This window comes from Phascolarctos cinereus, unplaced genomic scaffold (assembly GCF_003287225.1).
Source record: "Phascolarctos cinereus isolate Bilbo 61053 unplaced genomic scaffold, phaCin_HiC Scaffold_2;HRSCAF=192, whole genome shotgun sequence".
NCBI classification, from domain to species: domain Eukaryota; kingdom Metazoa; phylum Chordata; class Mammalia; order Diprotodontia; family Phascolarctidae; genus Phascolarctos; species Phascolarctos cinereus.
Window position 1 is genome coordinate 110085888 of NW_027555625.1, and position 21621 is coordinate 110107508.

Sequence of the window (21621 nt, forward strand, 5' to 3'; positions counted from 1 at the left end):
CCGTAGAGTCAAGAGGACCCGAGTACAAATCCAGCCTCAGACACACTAGCTGTGTGACCCTGGGTAAGTCACTTAACCCCACTGCCTTGCAAAAACAAGACCAAAAAAAAGAGCTGCTAAAGAGCTTTCTATTTGTCCTTTTCTCTTTAACAATTTAATTCTATAATACAGATTATGTATGCGTGTATATGTGTGTGTGTGTGTGTGTGTATTTGCGTAACACCCTGTTATAATAGTTAGCTCATTCTAAGACTGGGGAGTAATATAATAGCCCTAAGGTTTCATTTGGTTTCCTTTTCTTTGGTTTTAGGAAGCTTATTTTAGATGAAAAATTTTGAGTTCAGTCATAACTGCTCTGAACCCTAGTTAGGAAAAATTTATAACACTTAGACAGAGGCTGGGTTCTTTGCCTACCCTTACATTTATAGCTCCTTCTAGTCTGACTCTTTGTGGGCCCCTTGGGTTTTCTTGGCAAAGATACTGGAGTGATTTGCCATTTCTTTTTCTAGCTCATTTTACAGACGAGGAAACTGAGGCCAACAGAATTAAGTGACTTGCCCAGGTTCACAGGCCTGGCTTGAACTCAGGAAAAGGAGTCTTTTTGACTCCAGGCCTGACTCTATCCACTGCACTAAAGTTGGAGCAAAATTCAGTTTACTAGAACCATTTGGGAAATGAAGCAATAGATTATATTATAATGTCTGTGGAGAGACAGGTATTGGGAGGGGATGTTGGGGAAAGAGCTGACCCTTGCTTGTGACTTTGCTGAGCATGCGATCTCCTTTCATGATGTAGTTAAGTCTTCCTTCTTTGCATCCTGGGCCATCTCTAGTCATCCTGATAAACATCTGGCCACTGGACCCAGATGGCTCTGTAGGAGAAAATAAGGCAGGTGACGCCACAGCCCTTTCTCGCTCAAAGTCAATTGCAGGTCATGTTATCATCTCCCTGATGTCGTGGTCCTCTTCAAGAACGAAGGACAAACCACACAACCACAAGTCTTCCCTCAGTTCCATGCTTGCTCCAACCTCTAAAATCCAGACCTCAAAAATTATTCGTTCCCTAATTTTGAGATAGCTTATCCTTTTTATATAAAGTATTTAGAGCATGACCCAGTCTCTCATGGCTTTGACTAATTAAGGGAGATGTACACGCCCTGTTTACTATTCACTTTTGATTGTTCGATTCAATAATTTAAAAAACAAATCTATTTGTTACCTGTCAAGGCACAGTGCTAAATGCAGTGCTTTCAACCCCACTCTTACATATACAGATAAGTATGTTGCTACGAAGAGTTGGTGAATGTTTTTGATTTCCTACCACTTCAGCTAGAAATATATCATCTGTTGGAATGGACCAAGTTGCACAGGTTCCAATTTGACTGGTGATGGACTTATGTCAGTTGTCCCTGGACCCTAGCTAAGTTGAGGAGGTTGGTTGTCTTTAGGGTGATGAAATTTTCTGTCACAGCAATGCTCCAACAGGACCTGGGTTTGATGTCCAGCTTTGCAATTTATTACATACTGAACTTGAACTTCAGCTCTGTGGACCTCAGTTTACTTACCTATAAAATTGGGGTGTTGTACTAGATGGCTTCTGAGATCCCTTCCAATGTAAACCTGTTATCCTATCATCTGCTGTTATAATAACAACTGCTCACATTTCTGTAGTGTTATAATGTTTACAAACATTACATCTATTATCTCATTTGGTATTCTCAACAACTCTCTGATGTAGCTTCTATTATCATTCCCATTTTAGAGATGAGAAAACTATAACTTGCCCACGGTAACAGAGCTAGTAAGTGTCTGAGGCAGGATTTGAATCCTGGTGTTACTGACTCAAAATCCAGTGCTCTATAAAGGGCTTGCAACCTGTACTGTAAGAGAAAGCTTTTGTCTATTGGACAAAATGACAGATCCTAGAGGCAGCACAAGCCTCTGTGTAAGTTATATATTTCATATATAATCCTTTTTCTGTTCTAGTATGTATATAAAAATGCTCATCTGGTGTCCAAACCCAAAATAATTTTGAAGAGAGCTTTTATATTTCTCATATAACCATTTGGAGTTCATCTTCTTCTAGGATGTGAGGTGTATTTATTTCCTGACAGAGAGGTGATGGACTAAATATGCATGAGACTTTTTTTAAAATGGCCAGCATGGGAATTTATTTTGCTTGACTTGGTTTAGTTGTTACAAAGGTTTTCTTTTCCACTCTCCCCACCCCCCCCCCGCCCCGCAGTGGGGAGAAGGAGATAGAAATTAAAGAGATCTCTATGAATTGGGGAAAGACTGAACCAATAATAGGCATTATAATGTAAAGTTACTGTCCTGTAAGAAATGAAGAGATTTCAGGCACCTAGGAAGACTTCTATGAACCGACGCAGCCTGAAGTGAGCAGAATCAGAAAAATGTATAGTATAGTACAATGTCAATATTGTTTTTTTTTAAAGGAGCAGTTTTGAAAGACCTAAAGAACTCTGAGTAGTGCAATGACCTGCCCACGAAATGACAGAGACTAATATGCAGAAAGAGAAACACATTTTTGGACGTGGCCAACGTGAGGATTTGTTTTGCATGACTATGCTTGCATGATAGTGGTTCTGCATTTTTTCTTTTTTTCAGTGAGTATGGAGGTGAAAAGCAGAAAAAAAAAATTTTAATCATTTTTTTCAATTAGCAAGAATTTGCTTGATAACTAAAAAAACTGTAAAACAAATTTAATTTAAAATAACTTAAGTAAAAATGTAATAGAACTAAATAAAAATAGAAAGTGAACTAAATTCTTGTTCATTCAAAACTAAAACTAGCTTTAAGAAAGTTATTGCGGAGCTTTTCAGTTAGGGGAGACCTGCCCATGGGGCAGAACGCCACCCCCCGCTGTGGGTTCCCAAGGACTTCTCGGTGCCTCGGGACGAGCGTAGACCTGCCCAAGTCCAGCGGAGGGGGGGCGGGGGGGGAGTCCCGAGGGAAGGGGCCCTGGCTTGGGAGCGCCGAGCACCTGGCTGCCGCTAGCCCCGCACGCCAGGAGCACAGAGAACGGCGCAGCCGCTAGGTGGGGACGGAGCCACCTCCCTGGAGCCTGGCGTGGCCCGAGAGGAAGGGGTGGGGGCGGAGGCGGCGCCGGCGCCCGCCGCGCGAGGCCCGTCGGGAAGGGGCGCCATGTTGGCGTTGGCGGCGACGGCGGCGACGGCGGCGGCGCTGTATTGTCATAAATAGGGCCGGCCCCGCGGGCTCGGGCCGCGCTACTGGGTTGGATGTTTCGGCCGCAGTGAGTGAGTGAGCGAGTGAACAAACGAGCGAGCGACAGAGTGAGTGTGAAAGAGAGAGAGAGCTGGCGAGAGAGCGAGCGAGCCTAGGAAAACCGAGGGAGCGAACGGAGAAGGAAGGAGCAGGAAGGAGCCAGAGGGGCCGCTGAGGGGAAGAGAGAACGACTCTTGCCAGACGTGGAGGCTCAGGAAGCTATGAAAGAAATGTCAGCGTGAGTGCGGGCCTAGCCCGCGGGCCGGCGGGCAGGGGCGGCAGTTGGGAGGTGTCCGCTTCCCGTCGCGCCCCCCCCTTGCAGCCACAACCCTCGTTACCTCCCCACCCCCACCTGGGCCTCCCGCCGGGTTCACCTCGTCGTCCCCCCACCCCCACCCCGGGGGGCTGTGGCTCTCTGGTTCCGTCTGCCCCCACCCGCGACGTGTCCCCCAGCTGATGATGCTGAGGGCCGGCCGGGCGGGGGGGGGGGGTAGCGGCCGGAGTTTGTCCGGCACACCCTTTGGCTCCGCAGCCTGTCCGAGCTCGTCTACGCTGCCTGCTGCCTCCGTGCTGCTCCCCCATCCCCACTCCACCTCCGCTTCCCGTCCCCTAGAGCACGGGCTTCCAGACCCTGTCTCCCTTCATCCAGGCTGCCGTTTCTGTCCGTCGACCCTATCTTCCTGCTGTCTGCTCTTGGCAGCTTCTGCTTAGCTGATTTTCTCGGCTCCCTCCACAATAACACAAAAAAACACCTTCCCCATAGTCATTTAGTAAGTACGCTTAGTTTGCTGGCTCATTTCAGTGAGGGGAATTGCCTCAGTTTCCCTTTTCACTATAGAGAGAGATTACCTCATCTTTAATCTCCTCTGCATCCTAAAGTCTTGGTGATAAGTCAAAACCACTTAGAATTTTATTCTTAGGAAAGAGTGTTGCCTAGTTTTAATTTCTTATAATAACTATTTTGTTATACTATCTTACAATAACTTGTATTATACTTTCTGTCTTATAACTTGTTATACTATCTTATGATGGCATATTATAACTATCTTATAACTATTATATATAACATAATTGTTATGTATATTTTCAACTAATTGTTGAAATCGAAGAGGAAAAGAAATCCTTTTCAACTGGAGGCAGAATTGGAAAGATAGGGGACTGTTCCTGCTGCTGGAATAGTGGTTTAGATGGGAGGATTTTATTGGTGTAGATGAAGAAAATCTTTGGATTCAGAGCCCCACTTACTCTGGAATTTCAATCTTAAGAGAATTGCCTAGGGTTTTGGGAAATTTCAGTGACTTGCCCAGGGTCACTAGTATGAATCAGACATGGGACTTGAACCCTCTCCTTTTTGGACTTTAAGGCTGGTCCTCTACCCTCTTTCCCTCTCTGGGAACAAATATCTGGCAACAAAATGTTTTTGGTTATTGCCTGGAAACTACCTTCCCTCTTGTTCTTATGATTAAAGATCAATGAGTATTTTAAGAAGAAGGATATTAAGTTACCCTTTGACCCCAGTACATTATTCCTTCCCCTCTTTTAAAAAACAAACTGAGAACCTTTGACTTAGGAAGCTTCTAATTCGTTTTTGTAGCTATTGGTCTAATAGATAACTACTAATGTTTTTATCACCTGACTGAATTCTTGTTTCTGTATGTTTCTCATTGTTGATGTCTTTTAGTTTAGAAGTCCTGGAACCTTTATCCCTTTATATTGTGTAGTATCAAGCAAAGCACCATATGCATTAGGAAATTTTAATTAGCACATTAGCAAATGGCCAGATGGACCCAACCCAAATAAAAAGAATTTGGATTAGCTCTGATAGAATTAAAGAACAAATTCCTGTTTTCCTCCCTGCTCTACCACCCCCCTCTACCTACAGAAACCTATATTTATTACCCTCCTGCTTTTCAGAAGTTCGTTCTAATTTGTGCCTGTTTGTTTCTCTCTAGTAAATATTTTGACTTTTCTGTTAATGGTTGCCCCCTTTCAGAGTGAGTTGATAGTATTTTTTTGTTTTGAATAATTCTAAATCACCTTTTATTTGTTGTTGTTATTTAGTCATTTTTCAGTCATTTTTTCAGTCCAACTCTTTGTGACCCCATTTGGGGTTTTCTTGGCAAAGATAATAGAGTGGTTTGTCATTTCTTTCTCCAGGCCATTTTACAGATGAGGAACTGAGGCAGACAGGATTAAATGACTTGCCAGAGTCAGTGTCTGAGGCTGGATTTGAACTTGGGTCTTTCTGACTCCAGGCCTGGCACTCTATTCATTGTGCCATCTAGCTGTCCCAAACCTGATAAAGATTTATTAATAATTGCCACAAATAATACAGATTCTTTCCTGAAAAGACAAATAGCCCTTTCCTCCTTAGTCTTATCCCATATCCTCTTCCCCCAAGGTCTCTTTCCAGGAAGAGAATGTTTCCTTCTGCCAACACTGGTGAGAAGGGAATATAGGAAAAGTCTCTGGAGATACTTCCTGGTCCTCTATAGAACTCTTAGAGGCTGCCATATCATAATGGTTTTCACTCACCAGTATGGCAGCTAAAGTCAAGAAACACCTAGGCTGGAATCCATCCTTCTACACTTACTAGACTAGATGTCGGCAAGTGACTCAGTTTCCTCATATGTAAAATGGGGATAATAAAAACATCTGTGGTACTTAAAGGCTTGGAAGGCTGGGTTGAAAATGTATGTAAAGTTAGTGTAGTGTTTTGAATTTCACTGACCTTACAAATGATGACATATTTAAAATAAAGAATATCTTTAAAATAAGTATATCCTGTTTATATTGGTGAGTAGTTTACAAATAGACTTTTCCCAAACTGAAGAGTTGCTAATTGCTTTGAAGAACACAGTATTCTTATATCTGCCTATATCTGGCCAATAGGAGTTTAGATATTCATATGTGTATGAGCTCTGAAAATTCTAGTTCTTCATCCACTCATCCCTCCCCTCCCCCCCAAAAAAAACCAGTCAGACTCTCCTTTTCTATCCCAAAGCATTTTATTAACCTTTAAAAAAGTAAATACAGGAATTAGCAACACTTGCCCTTATGAATTTCAGACAAACAGCTGGATTTTTACTCCTTTAAATTGTGATGACAGTGGCACTGCCTCAGATTTTATTCAGGGACCTGCCTTTGAGCACTGACTGTGTAGATAGGACAGTTTTCGTTAATGCTAATACACAGAAAAGTCATACTCTCCATGACCTTCTCTTCAAAAGCCAAAGACCAGAGAAAATCACAAGTGCCTTTTATGACCAAAAGTAAAACATCAGCCTGGCATAATGTATGTTAGCGCCTTTAGTGAGCCCTTAAAGGGAAATTAAAATATGATAGATCCACTTAACCAATGTCTCATGATGGTTTTTGCCTTTTCTCTTTATTTTTTTTTTCTCTTAAGCAGAAGTGCTGTGCTGGAGACCCAGCGTCAAAAGCATTATGGAATCACATCTCCAATTAGTCTGGCATCTCCCAAAGAAATAGATCATATTTATACGCAGAAGTTAATTGAAGCCATGAAACCATTTGGTGTATTTGAAGATGAAGAGGAATTAAATCACAGGTATGTTATTAATTTAACAAACATTAGAGTACCTTCCATGTGCAAGGTTCTGTGATAGGTACTGTAATTCAAGTGTCTAACATGTAACCTACAAGACTCCTGAGTGTGGTCTGAACCAGATTAAAATGTAATAGGGAAATATTTAACAAAATAAATAAAAACACAATAAAACAGGTACTATCACATTGTAAAACTATGTCAATATGTGGCCTGAAAGGTTCTTCATGTACAGATAAGTGGTACCTGTTTCTATTTGATTTTGACACTAATAAGAGACGCAGAGATGAATATCTCTAACTTCAAGAAGCTTACAATCTAGATTAAAGATTAAAATGTATATGAACAGCTACAGTATGAAAGTGTCAAGTACCACATAAGGGATATATTCAAAATGCTATTAAAAGAAAGATAGATTGTCAGTGGCATTTGGAATAAATGGCATTTGAGCTGGACTTTGAAAAGTATGATATAGACAGATGGAACTGAGCTAAGGAAAGGCATTCTAGGCATGGGAAAGGGTGTGAGCAAAAGTAGGAGGTGGGGTATTTGGACTGTTCAGTGTTCCCAGATTTCATTGGTATGTAAGGTACATGAAAGTGATTAATGGGAAATAAGGTTAGAAAAGTAGGATGGGACTATTTATAATAATTTTCTTTTGTGATAGAGACATTATCCTGGATAGAAAAGTCAGTTACCCTCTCTGAAGTACTTTAAAGTAATACCTACCTCACAAGGTTGTTGGGAGGAAAGTGGTTTGTAAATCTTAAAATGGTATACAAATGTGAGTTGCTATTATTTTATAAAACCATCCATTGTAGTACTGCTACTACTTATACCAATTGCATACATGGGTAAAAATCTTGTCCCCTAAATAAAAATGATACACAAAAAGTCAGAAATAACATGAGCCCTAGCTGGTGCTGTGAATAGAGCACCAGGCCTGGAGTCAGGAAGACCCAAATTCAAATCCAGCCTCAGGCACTGAGTAGCTGTGTGACCCTGTGAAAGTCACTTAAGCTCTGTTTGCTTTAGTTTCTCCTTCTGTAAAATGGGGATATTAATAGCACATACCTCCCAAGGTGGTTGTGGATCAAATAAGATAATAAGTGTAAAGTACATGGTGCCTGACACATAGTAAAAAATATTAGGTTTTTTTTTTTAGTCTTTATAACATGGTTATTGGTCCTGTCCACTGCAACCAGCATTTCAAGGGATACCATTCTAGTTAATGTTGAGGACATGTTTTTGTTTTCCCCAAACAAAAACCTATTCTTTTTATTGTAGGCTTGTTGTTCTTGGCAAACTGAATAATCTGGTAAAAGAATGGATATCCGAACTCAGTGAAAGTAAGGTAAGAGTCTTTTAAAATAATAGGCTATTCCTTATGTCAAAAGGATATACTTAAGGAACAAAGACAAGACTAGATTAAAATACTTGGCAAAATCCTCAGGTATCTGGAACCCTCAAAGAGTCATTTTGGATAGTCCTATTATCTAAATAATCTAGATAGGTGAGAGTTTATTTACCTTTTTAAATTTAAATATCTTTTTTGAGGATAAAAAAATTAGGTTGGTAATTTTAAACATTTTTCACATTCCTTTGGCTTCTGTCTCCTTAAATAGCGTGGACTGTGTATAATAATGCCTTGCAATTACCAAAAAATTAAATTATGATGGATGTCAGTTATTGTACTGTGAGTACAGCAGCATCCTCAAGGGCTATAGAGGTAGTTGGACCATTCACCTCCAAATTAAATAGCCCCATATTGCTGTTTTGAGTTCTTAGGTTTACTTTTTATGATATTTATGGCTCTCTCCTGTTTACACATCTTGCTTGTCTCTGATGTCAGTGTGGCTTTCCTGTAGCAGTTTTTCTGCTTATTTGCTTCTTATCTATTGTGAGCTTGGAATCAAACTAGCTAAGAACTCTGTAGAATAACAGTAGAAAACTGAGTGAATGCTTCTCCGTTTGGTTCAGCATGTATTAAGTACCTTTGTGAAAGGCCCCATTCCATGATGGGGATGTGAAGATGAAAAACAGTGTAGTCTCTATCTCTGTGGAATTTATGATCTAATAATTGCAGCTAAAATACTACAGAGAATGTACTGAGGGCAAATGAAATCAAACAGTGGTCTTCAAATATTCCATGAAGAAAAAAAGAATTGAGAGGTTCAGGGAAGGCTTTGTAGAGAACGTAGTATTTGAAATAGACCTTGGAAGAAGAAAACATTTAGAACAGGTAGTGATGAAGAGGGAAAGTTTTCCAGTTGTGGGAGACTAATAAGTCTGGAAAAGTAGGTTAGAGCAAAGTTAGTCCCTGAATGTTTTTGAGCATTAGAGTGAAATGGTCAGACTTGTTCGTTAAGAAAATTATTTTGGCAGCTATAAGAAAGTTAGATTGATACTAGCTGTGTGACCCTGGGCAAGACACTTAACCCCATTGCCTAGCCAAAAAAAAGGAAGTAAGTTAGATTGAAGAAGGTAGTATAGAGGTAGGAGGACTAGTCAGGAAACTACAAGGTACAAGTGAGACATGAAAGGAGCCTTAGTTAAGGTCATAATGAAAAACCTGAGTGGAGACTCTTTTTGCACATCTGGTTTTCACAGAAATTCATATTTGGAAGCAATCTCAGGTGTCATCTAGTCCAACTCATACCCAAAAGAAAATCTCTCTTACAATACACTCAATACCTCTACAGCTTTTTCTTGACCTTCAGTGAGAGGTGAACCAACAACTACCAAATGAAAACCATTCCTATTCTTATTTTTAGTTTTTTCCCTATGTCAAGCCTAGATTTGCCTCTTTGCAACTTCTTTGCTCCTGGTTCTGCTTAAACAAAACATATCCGATCCCTCTTCCTCTTTGACTAGCCTTTCAAGTACTTGAAGACAGCTATCCATTGTCCTGTTCATCTCTTCTCCAGGCTAAATCACCCTCATTCCTTGAGCAGATCTTCTATGACAGGGACTCTAGGGTTTCCAAATCCTGATTGTCTTTCTCTGCCTCAAGCTCATCATTGGCATTCCTAAAATGTGGTTCCCAGAACTGAACAGAATCCTCCAACTATAATCTGATCAGGGCAGAAGAAAGAACAAGCTTCAATATTCATGGAAAATGTGCCCAAGACTGCACTAGCTTTTGGGGCTGCAGTGTCATACTGTTGATGCATTGAACATGTAGTCCCTCACATCTTTGTCTCAAAGATTCCCTCAACTTGTATTTGTAAACTCTGGTTCTCAAACCCAAGTATAAGAGTTTACATTTATCCCTATTAAATTTCATCTTACTAGATTTTTCACCCCAGTGTCCTAGCTTGTCAGTATCTTTTTGCAGCTTACTTTTTGTCTGTTGTGTTATCTATGTTCAGCTTTTTGTAATCTGAAATTTGATAAGTTTTGCTTCTCAGAGACCTCTTTTTACTGCCTTCTTGGTTCTTCATGATATTTGGAATAGTTGGAGTTGGTAGATTTTAGGTAGTATCATACATAGATAAAAATAAATACAAAAATCATTTCATAGTTCTAGCAAATTTCACTGAACAAATGAGCAGTGGCAAATTTGTACCAAAGTGAGGAAAAACTTTCTGATGATTGGAGCTGTTGAAAAGTGGAATGGGCTGTCCTAGGAGGTAGGGAGTTTCCCTGATAGGAGTCTTTAAGCAGAAATTAAGTTACCATCCTCAGGGATGTTATAGAGATTTCTACCCAGATGTAGGTTGGACTGGATGACTTCCTAGGGCCCTTTCAACTCTGAAATTTATTATTTATATGATTCTTATTTAGAGATGCAGCTGGATAGATATAGGCAGGAAGACTTTAGTCCAAGTCTTAACCTCCAGTACATACTGGCTGTGTGACCATGGACAAGTCACTTAACTTCTTGGTGCCCCAGGCAGCTTTCTATAATTAAGTTGCCAAACATTTGGCAGTATGCATTAGTGGAAGTTTCATGACCCAGGACTTCCTTCAATTCCTCCACCAAATGCCTCCTCCTCCAGGGGGCAAAATGGCTATATTGTTATATCCTTTAGTCAGATTTAGTACTTTTTTTAAGTTTCTAACCTAATACAGGTCTTGTATAATTGTAGGTAAAGCTGGAAAGGACTTTAGGGGTTTTGTTATCCAGTGCCATCCTTTTACGGATGAGGGTACTTAATATCCCAACAGTGCATTGTAGCTTGCATGAGATCACATGTGTTGTCAGTAGAAGAGCTGGGATTCACATTCAGATCCTCTAATTTCTAATCCAACTTATTTTCTGTTTGTACCACTCTGTCTTTGGGCAGGCAAACCCCTTTCTCATCTTCCAAGTTAACATTCCATTCGTCTCATCTTGCCCATTTTATCTCTGCCTAAGACCTCTTACCTATTTGTCATCACTGACTCATCCAAGAAGATTATTCCTGCTTGCCAGTTTTACTTCAGCCCTAAACCTGTATCTGATTTTTATTGGGCAAGAGCTGGGGAGAAAAAGGTTACAAAGTTCCTCACTTTCCTAGGAAGACTCAAAAGCTATTCCTCTCCTGTCCAAGACACTGTCCTGTCTTCAGTAATCCTACTTCCTACCTCAGGAAAATCGTAAGATATTACATTCTTTCCCTGCAGTTGTTGAAATGCCCTCCTGGGTAAAATTATCTTTTTCAGTATAACTAGGAATTAGTTTAGGAAATTTACATTTTTAACTAGAATACAACTTCAAATCTAAGATCTCTGACTATTAAAGGTAGGGAGGTAGATTTCGAGGTCTTAAAGAGTTATCTAGCCCTTTGGTTCTATAATTGGCACTGATAAATTCACTTAGCACTGTATCTGTCAGATGCGATTGACGTTAATCTCATTGGCATAATCATATACAGATTTTGAGCTGTGGGGAGTTCAGAATAGTTTTTCAGTGTTTCCTACTTGAACATTGAGAAATTCTATAGGTTGTATAAAATTATTGGTAATCTCATTATTTCCTATGCATAAATCCTTTTCTTATGTGTAAACTACTCATTTATTTGAGATATTCTCTAGAGCCTTATGATCGACAACAGAATAATTTACTTCAAATAAGTTTTCCTTCAAGTAGAAAAATGTATTTTGATATTTGCTGTGTTTATATAGGTCATGATATTAGATTAGTAATACAAGTTTCAAGAAACATGTGAGAATAAAATTTTAATGAAGTAATATGACTTGGATTTTCCTAAAGTTTTGTATTTTCGAGTGGGGGAGGGATCAGTGCTTTTTGTTACTGACACTTTACAGATGTGTATGGTTTTTCTTGTAATAGAACATGATTTGTGTTTGGCAGTACTGTTTAAACAGTTTTATCAGTGGCTTGGATAAAGGCATGCTAATCAAATTTTCAGATGGCATAAATTTGGGAGGGGTGACACTGAATGACAAAATTGAAAAATACCTTGACACGCTAAAGGTTTGGGTTTGAATTAAATAAAGGTAAAGTCTTAGATTTAAGTACCCAAAAAAATCAACTTCCTAAGTACAAGATGAGAGAGGCATATCTACATAGTAATTATGCTGAAAAAGATCTGGAGACTTCAGTGGACTTCAAGTTTAGTAGGAGTCAGTGGTATAATACAGTAGCAAAGCAAGCTAGTGCAGTCTTGGGTTGCATTATGAGAAGCATAGCTAACAGGAATGGGGAGGTGATAGTCTTACTATACTCTACTCTTGTCAGACCTCATCTGGAGTATTGTGGATGTCCTAATCCTGGGAATCAGGATTTGAGAAGGACATTGGTAAATTGGAACCCATCCAAAGAAGGGCAACCAAGATGGCGAAAGGCCTTGATCAAAGGAACTAAGCATGTTTACTTGGAGAAGAGAAGACTTAGGGTGATGCCATAGATTTCTTGAAGCATTTGGGAAGCTGTCATGTGGAAGGAGGATTGAGTTTGTTTTGTTTCGTCCCAGGAATGATGAGTGTAGTTGCAAAAAGGCAAATTTAGGGTTGATGTCAGGAAAAACTCCCTGCCAGAGCTGTCCAAAAATGGAATGTATTGCCTCAAGAGGTAGTGGTTTTCTCTTACTTTGAAGGTCTTTAAACCTTCAAGGCTAGATGTCATAGTGAGGATTTCTTTCATATAGGTCTGACTAAGTGGTTACTGAGATCCCTTCCAACTCTCAGATTCTTAGATTCATGTCAGTAAAATGTTTAATTTTGTAAAGCTCTTCCCCCATCCCCTAACTCTGGATGTCCTTCATGCCTTTGTCCTTTTTTCTCTTCTCTCTCTGTATACCCTCTGTCTTTGTGATCTTAGAAACTCCTGTAAGTTTACTTATCTTTGTTGAAGAGTTATACTATAGCTGGCCTTACTTGCTTTCCTGAACTCCAGTCCCTTTAACACCAGCTTCTTGTTGAATGCTCCACTCCATCAGCTTCTCAAACTCATAATATCTGAAACAGATTTCATTCTCTTTTCTCCTAAAACCCCTTCTGCAGGCTTTTCTGTGTCTTTTGAAGGTACCTTTGTCCATCCAGTTGAAACAGCTAGGTTCCTTGATTCATCCCTCTCCCTCAAATATCTCCTTTCCATTTATCCAATTAGCTGCATACTCGATATGAGGCACTTAGGCAGCCAGGTGGTGCAGTGGATAAAGCACTGGGCCTAGGGTCAGGAAACCTGGCTTCAAATCTAGCCTCAGACACTAACCAGCTGTGTGACCTGACCAAGTCACCTAATCTTTGTATCAGTTTCCTCGTCTGTAAAATGGGGGTGATGATGATAATAATAGCATCTACCAACTATAATTGTGAGAACCAAATGAGGTAATATTTGTAAATGCTTAGCACAGTACTTGGCACATAGGGAGTGTTATATAAATGCTTGTTCCCTTCTTTCATACATTACTTGCTTTCATGTGGCAGTTAGCTGGTGCAGTGGATAGAATTGCTGGATATGGAGTCAAGAAAGATCTGAGTTCAAATATGGCCTTAGACACTTCTTACCTATGTGACCATCAGCAAGTCACTCAAGTACCTGCCTCAGTTTCCTCATCTTTAAAATAGGATTAATAATAGTACCTACCTCCCAGGGTGGTTGTGAGGATCAAATGAGATAACTGTAAAACATTTAGCACAGTACCTGGCACGAGTACACATTACGTAAATACTAGCTATTATTACTCTTAAGTAGGCCAATCAGACCAGCCTATTTATGGATCCTTAAACTCTATACTGCATCCAGGGTTCCTTTGCCTTTTTGAAATCGGTCCCTCATACCTGAAATGTTTCTTCCTTCCTCTGCTTCTTAGAATCTCTAGTTTTCTTCAAGGCTCAAGTCCTGTGCCACGTCCTACAAGAAGCCTTCCCACTTCCAATTTATAACACATATACTTATCTATTTACGTGTTGTATAATTAAGAGTAATGATTGTGTTTGATTGTATCTTCAGTGCCTGGAACAGAGCTTCACATATAATAAGTCCTTAATAAATGTTTGTTGCAGTGAATTGGATAATTTAACTAATTTAGCAGATGAGAAGTCAGACAGATAGGAGAATTAGAAGAGAGCAATGTCACAAAAACCTGAGAGAAGAAAGTCAACGCATTTAAAACATTGTCAACTTAGGTAATAGCCATCACACTAACAGTTTAACATTTAAAATTGTGAATATGGAGTATTATGTTTAGTTTGAAGTATCACGTTTTAGTGGACAGTGACAAGATAGGACATCTTGACAGTTACTGCCTGTTGTCCATCAGGTGAGTGACCAAGATAGTGAGGGAAGTAGAGATATTTAGCCTGGACAAGAGTGGATTTGTGTCATAACTGTCTTTGTGTATTTGATGCTATGTAAAATGGAAAAGGATTTATACTTAATTCTACAAGTCTTATTCCTTAAATAGTAATACTCCATTAATCTAAAAAAGGTATTTGTAATTTTAACACATATAAATGTGTTTGATTATGTGCAGGGTACTTCATTTAAGTCAAGGGAGTACAGAGAAGTATAACACTGTCCTACAAGCAAGGGTCTTACTTAAGTGTGTTTGAGAAGATGAGAGAAACTATGTAAGATTAGAGGCTAAATGTCAGAGAAGTGGTACAGGAACTCTTAAGTGTAGAAATTTAAAAGAGAAATCTCATTATGGTCTGGGTGGGCAAGGGAGGGCTTCACAGAGCACCACTAGATCTTGAAAGGTGGTTTCAGAAAGGTGGACAATAGAAGGATGGTGTAGGCAAGGAGAAATAGGTGCCAAGGCACAACACCTAGAGTATACAAGGCATGTCTGGAAGATGACAGGAAGACCAATCTAGCCAGAGCAACTAGGTGGCTTCGGTGAATTATTGGGAATATTGAAGCAGGGGTGTGATAAAACAGAGTTGGTCAGTAGGAAGATTAATCTGGAGGTGCCATGTGAAATGAGTTAGAGGTCTGAGGCTGGTGCACTGGTCCAAGACCAGCGCGTGTAGTAGTTCTGAACTAGGAATTGTAGTAGAACTGTGCCAGATGGGACAGAGATACAAAAGAAGCCTCAGGGTCAACCAGAAAAAAGTAGAGGGATTTAGGGGTTGATTATCTGTATGGAGGGGGCCAGGAAAAAGAAACTTGGTATCTTCTCTCCTGGCTCCATTCCTATCAGCTTTCCTTCCTTTTCATCTCCCTTTTTTATGTTATCTTCTCTTCCCCTTCCCCCCTCCCTCCACCATTAGAATGTTAGATCCTTGAGGATAGGGAGTGTCTGTTTTGTTTGCATTTCCAGTACTTAGCACTGTGTCTGGTACCGTATAGTAAGTGTTTAACAAAAGTTTTAATCTACTTTTGGAGTCTAATAAGAGCGAGACTGATTGTACCTATGGTATAAATAGGGAAATCAAGAGGGACACACAGTTTGGGAGTAGAGGGCAGCTCCTTTGATACATTGGGTTGATTAATTCAGTTTTCAGTATGTTATTTGAGGTGACTAACAAGCATTCAGGTAGAAAAGAAATGTCCATTAGGCTAGTTGGAAATGTGTGAATGGAAGTTGGGAAAGAGATCTAGGTTCAGAAGTTTTCGGCATGGAAGTAACAGTTTCAGCCATGAGGGTAGGCCTAGTATATCTAGAGACAACGGAGGGCCAAGAGCCTTTTCCTACCCTTCCCCCTACTGCCATATTTGGTAGATTAGAGGATGAAACACTAAAGAAGATGGAATAAATAGCCAAAAGAACCTGAATAGGTCAGAAGAACCTGGATAATATATCATCATGAACACTAAGGACGGAGAGTATTGACATTAATCTCTTGTATGATGAAGCACTGTTTAACCCCATGTTTTAAAGAGAACCAAGGAAATGACATAGATTTGACAATGATGAAGAGGGTGGTCGTTGTAGTAGGTTGATAGAGGCAAGATCATTATGTCTGGCATGAGGAAGGTGGTAGCACATCTAGTGGGACTACATCTAGAGTATTGTGTTCTGTTTTAGGGACCGTGTTTTATTTAGTAAGAATATGGGGGGCAGCTAGGTGGCGCAGTGGATAGAGCACCGGCCCTGAAGTCAGGAGTACCTGAGTTCAAATCCGGCCTCAGACCAAACGCTTGACACTTACTAGCTGTGTGACCCTGGGCAAGTCACTTAACCCTAAATGCCTAAAAAAAACCAAACAAACAAAAAAAAAAGAATATGGACAAATTACAGGGGATCTAAGAGGATGGAGACTGCAATGGTGAGGGGATTGAAGAAGAGAAATTTTGCTTTTCTTGGCCTTTGGGAATGTAGTTAGAAGCAATGTGTGGAAGTTACAGAGGTTAATTTAGATTTTACATATGAAAAACTAATAATTGGAGCTGCCCAAACATAGATTGTGTTACATCAAGAAGTAATGGGGAGGTAGGCCACTGCAGTGGAAAGTGCTAAATTTGGAGTCATGGGACCTGAGTTCAAGTCTTGAACATTACTGCCTATTGACCTTAGGCACATCATTTAACTTCTCTGGGACTCAGTCCCCTCATCTGTGAAATGAGGGTTCTTGGGCTAGATGAAATGTAGGGTACTTTCAGCTCTAAATCAATTATCAGATTTGGTAACCAGATATCTGTATGACCACTTTGTTAAGGATACTATAAAGGGAATTCCTATTTAGGTACAGTTTAAGCCAGATGAACTTTGAGGTCCTTTCTAACTCCTGTATCCTACAATTCTGTAACAATGAAAGGAGGAAGAAAATTTAAGTCTGTCAAGCAAAATTTGTTTTGTAAATAAAGAACTATGGTATAATTTTATACATCTGTTCTTACTTTGAACTGTATTGTATTGATACTGTTTATCTCAGTAAAGAATGTTATTGTGGTGTTTCTCCTTAATTTTTGTTACTCAGTTAAGAATTTGCTTAATTTCGTTTCAGAATCTCCCACCTTCTGTTGTGGCTAATGTTGGTGGTAAGATTTTTACCTTTGGATCTTACAGACTGGGAGTACACACTAAAGGTACAAACTTTTGTATTTTTTAGTATTTTAACAACGTTGGTTAGCATATTTTTTTTTAAAGAGGATGTTTTGTATTTGTAGGTGCTGATATTGATGCTCTGTGTGTTGCACCCAGACATGTGGAAAGATCTGATTTTTTTCAGTCCTTTTTTGAGAAACTCAAACATCAGGATGGAATTAGAAATTTAAGGGCAAGTATTCTATTGGTATTTAATAGCGTTAATACTGATGATATACATTTGTTTGGAATACGAACTCTGTCTTTTAGGGAAACATCTTTTAAATGCTTGATTATTTTTATAAGATTAAATTAGTGAAGCTTTACATTTCACTATATTAAAAAAGCACAAAGTACTTTTGGCCATATTAAGAAGTTAGAGAGGACTGAGAAGGAAATACTTTTTATGAATTCAGCCAAATTGTATCTGACAAATTTGGTGAATTTTTTCTTTGAGTATTCTCTCTGGTGAATAGATTGGGAATAGATTTTCTTTTTTTTTTCTTTTTTTTTTTTTTTTTAAGTCTAGTGTTTTTCCTAAGGAATTGGTTTGAATTCTGCATTATGAGTTGCTGGAATCTGATTCCTGTAGCATACCAAGAAGACCTAGCATTGTAGAGGCAAAAGAATACTTTTAGAACATAGAGATCTAGTTCAGGGGCCAGTTCTGTTGCTTTCTCATGCTGTGATCTTTAGAGGTCCCTTAATTTCTCTGTGCCTCACTTTTCCAAAGCATTCAGACTAGATGATCTCTTACAGCTTCTTCTAGCTGTGAGTCCAGGTGAGTAGAGCAAGTGAGATCATTTTTGAAGGCAAGATTATCATTGGGCTTTCAGCACCTAATGATATTTTAGGAGCGTGCAGTATTTCAAGAGGCAGCATGGTGGTATATAAGGAGCTGGCCTCAGTGTTGGGAAGACTGTTCAAGTCATGCCTGTGATCCTGGGAAAGTCACTTATTTTTCAGTTCCCTAGTTCCTCTCTAGAACTATAAAGCTGCTGAACATTTGCTGACCGGGATTGTCAGAGAGGGTTTTCCCTGCAGGAGTTCCTTCCACTAATAAAATAATGGCATCTCACCACAACCACCCTTTTCTCTCTTCCCACCTCTCCCCCCCCAGCAAAAAAAAAAAAGGCCCAAAACAGCAGGTCAAGAAGTTTGAATTTCTCATTTAGTAAGTATTGAGTAAACACCTAAGTGCTTATTGTAGACTAGATACTGAGGGAAATAAAAAGGTTGATTACACATAATCCCAGACTTCTTGAAATGGTCTAGTAGGAGGTAGAAGATATGTAGGTAACAAATATACAGTGATATATGATAAGTGCATTACAGTTACAAGACAGTGTTGTATGAAGTCTAAGGAGAAACTTTTGTTTGTGGGTGATAAGGGAGAGCTTTCTGGAGTGGGATAGCATTTGATTTCAGTTTTAATGAATTCATAAATATAGGAATTCAAACTGAAAAGGACCGTACAGATTGATGATAGTTTTAACACCCTTCCACACCATTTTGCAGATGTGAAAATTGATGTCCAGGGGAATCTAGGTGGTTCAGTGGATAGAGCACTGGCCCTGTAGTCAGGAGGACCTGAGTTCGACTCTGGCCTCAGACACTTGACGCTTACTAGCTGTGTGACCCTCGGCAAATTGCTTAACCCCATTGCCTAGCAAAAAAAGGCAAAAGAAAACTGAGGTCCAGTGAAGTTGAGCAATTTGTCCACACTTACAAAGGAAGCTGAGCCAGAATTTAAACCCAGATAATTCAAATCAATTTATAACTGACCCGTGAAAATAGAAGTTAGAAACTATAATATGAAATTGAGGGAATTTAAAAGGCCTATAATTTTAAGATTCAGGTAATTTTTCAGCCTTGCTTACTTGTGTGTTCCCATTAATGGATTGGGTAGAATCAGAGTACATATTTCGTGCAGAGGAGTTTTCCTTCCATGTAAATTTGGCCAGCTCCTGAAAAGGTACTGAAACAAATCAGTTTTCCTTAATATTTTCTTTACCAGATTATATGAAGACCTTGTTGAATTAAGAAAGCCCTGGTCTTAACATGCTTATTGAATTAATGGTACTCTCTTGAAACTGTATTTTATTTTCCATTAACTTACATGTTTCTTCAAAAACAACTGGGTTTTAAATTTTATAATTGTCAGTTGAAATGTTTGATCAAGCAAAACTAGTCACAAGTAACTATGAGGTATGTAATAAGGTTCTGACCAAGGACATGGTTTGTTTTCTTGGTGAAATCCATGATTGAAAACAAATACAATGTGAAAGGGGCATATGCTGCCTTAAAAGTTAAGGAGTGCTAAAAGGAACCCTATAAGAAATAATAGTTTCTTGCTTTCTTTTGACAGGCAGTAGAAGATGCTTATGTGCCAGTAGTCAAATTTGAATTTGATGGTATTGAGGTAAGAATTGTAATATTTACTGTATTCCACTGATAAAATTTTTATGACTTTTCTTAACTTGACATGCATAACTGAAAAAATTTCTTTTTGTGTAAGAAGTAATCATCTTTGTCATACATTGCTATAGTGATCTGATATAAGATTTATTTGAGCATATAGGAAAGCTTCTTTCTTTCAGTAAAATTTGCCAGACTAATAGTAATTAGAACTCTTCATAATTTTTTATATCTTCTATACAAAACTTTTCTTTGGGTGTTTCTATTTTTAGTTTTTTCTCTTAATGGCTTTTCTGGGTTTTTTTGGTACTTCTCAAGATTGACCTTGTGTTTGCAAGACTGGCCATACAGACTGTTTCTGATAACTTAGATCTACGAGATGACTCACGTCTAAGAAGCCTGGATATAAGATGCATCCGAAGCCTCAATGGTAAGATTTTAAAAGAAAAGCCTCAGATTGTATGTTTGAGAATAAAATTATTTCTAAAGTACTTGATGAATCTTAAGTTTGTTGCTTAGTATTTCAGAACTAGACAGATTTTAGCCATTAACATGAGATCTCATTTGATTCCCCACAACAATCCTGCACAATATCGGTAGTGCAAATATTGTGATCATCATTTCAACTGAGGTTCATAGAAGTTAACTTTGGCTAAAGCTCATAACTATGTGCTTTGGAATCAGATCTCATGCAGGTCTTATTATTGTAAATATAACTTATCACCACACCAAATTGCTTAAAGTTAGAAGTCAAAGGAGTTATGATATTTAGGAGCTGCTTTTTAGTATTCAGTCAGATTACCTGTATATTTTTAATTTATAGATCCTTGGTTCCCTTACTGTGGCTGAGCTCCTAGGGGCACTAAAGGATAAATTCTTGACCCAACTACTTAATAAACAGAACTGTTATATATTTCTTTCAGTCTAGAGGCACCATGAAAAAATTGAGACACTAAGGGCTCCATAAATTAAGAAAGTTCTGGGAACTAAGGCTATGAAAGAAAAAGTTTATAAAGTATTAACATTTTTAGTAACAGCAAGTTCTCAGAAAATAACCTTTTTAACATTTTCAATGCCTGTCACACTTTTAGTATTTGAAAAGATGTCAGTACATGAAGTAATTGGATTAGTGGTTGGGGGGGGGGTTCTTATCCTGATAATGCATAAATACTCAATCTTTCAGGTTGCAGAGTTACTGATGAAATTTTACATTTGGTGCCAAATAAGGAGACTTTTAGACTCACTCTTAGAGCAGTCAAGCTGTGGGCAAAAAGTAAGTATTTGATGTGTGTTTAAAAATGTTTTGGAAATAAGACTGCCGTTTACAGTTGTCTTGGATTTTGCCAGCAACTTGTAAGCATTTAACTTGGACTAAAGCACTCGGCCCCCAGTGGAATTGGTATAATGATAACTAATTTATATAGTATTTACAAAAGGTGACTAGTGTAGATATTATGATTGCTACAGATAAGGAAATTGAGATTTAGAGACTTGCCCAAAGTCACATAGTTCATATATGCTGAATTCTGTGCTTAAACCCAGGATTTTTGACTTTGGGTACACTATTCTCTACAGTATATACCCACACTGCATGAATTTTTACCTTTGCATTTTTTAGTAGTGGAGTGGGGAGAAGTCTAATGCTTTGCAAATAGAAACAGCTTTGTGATATGAATATGGTGAGTCATAATGCTTCATTATTTTACTCCATATGCCATGATAAATATGCTGCTTTAGCCTTCAGCTTGACTTAATGAGTACTTGGAAGTTAGAACTTCTCAAGATAGTTTAACATGATAATTTGCATTTATATATCACTCTACGGTTTATAATTTAATTCAGCAACCATTTATTAAGCACATACCTTATTCTGGGTGCTAGGAATACAAAAACAAAAATGAAACCTTCTTTTCAAGCAGCTTATGCTCTATTGGGGGAATACAACATGTAAACATATAAGCAAATATAA

General features: G+C 38.8%; 1 protein-coding gene across 4 annotated transcripts in view; it reads left to right on the forward strand.

The window, feature by feature from the left end:
- The first annotated feature begins 3146 nt into the window (after positions 1 to 3146).
- The window catches only part of PAPOLG (poly(A) polymerase gamma), a 48239-nt gene continuing 29764 nt past the window's right edge, over positions 3147 to 21621 (forward strand). For all 4 annotated transcript variants that reach the window (XR_013484565.1, XM_078149531.1, XM_078149529.1 and 1 more), the window contains exons 1-8: positions 3147 to 3483; positions 6658 to 6816; positions 8101 to 8167; positions 17155 to 17236; positions 17318 to 17431; positions 19607 to 19656; positions 19971 to 20082; positions 20836 to 20925. Coding sequence is in view for 3 of the 4 variants with exons in the window: in XM_078149531.1 (XP_078005657.1) it covers positions 3467 to 3483; positions 6658 to 6816; positions 8101 to 8167; positions 17155 to 17236; positions 17318 to 17431; positions 19607 to 19656; positions 19971 to 20082; positions 20836 to 20925 (691 nt within the window). In the remaining variant the exon portion in view is untranslated. The remainder of the gene's footprint in view (positions 3484 to 6657; positions 6817 to 8100; positions 8168 to 17154; positions 17237 to 17317; positions 17432 to 19606; positions 19657 to 19970; positions 20083 to 20835; positions 20926 to 21621) is intronic.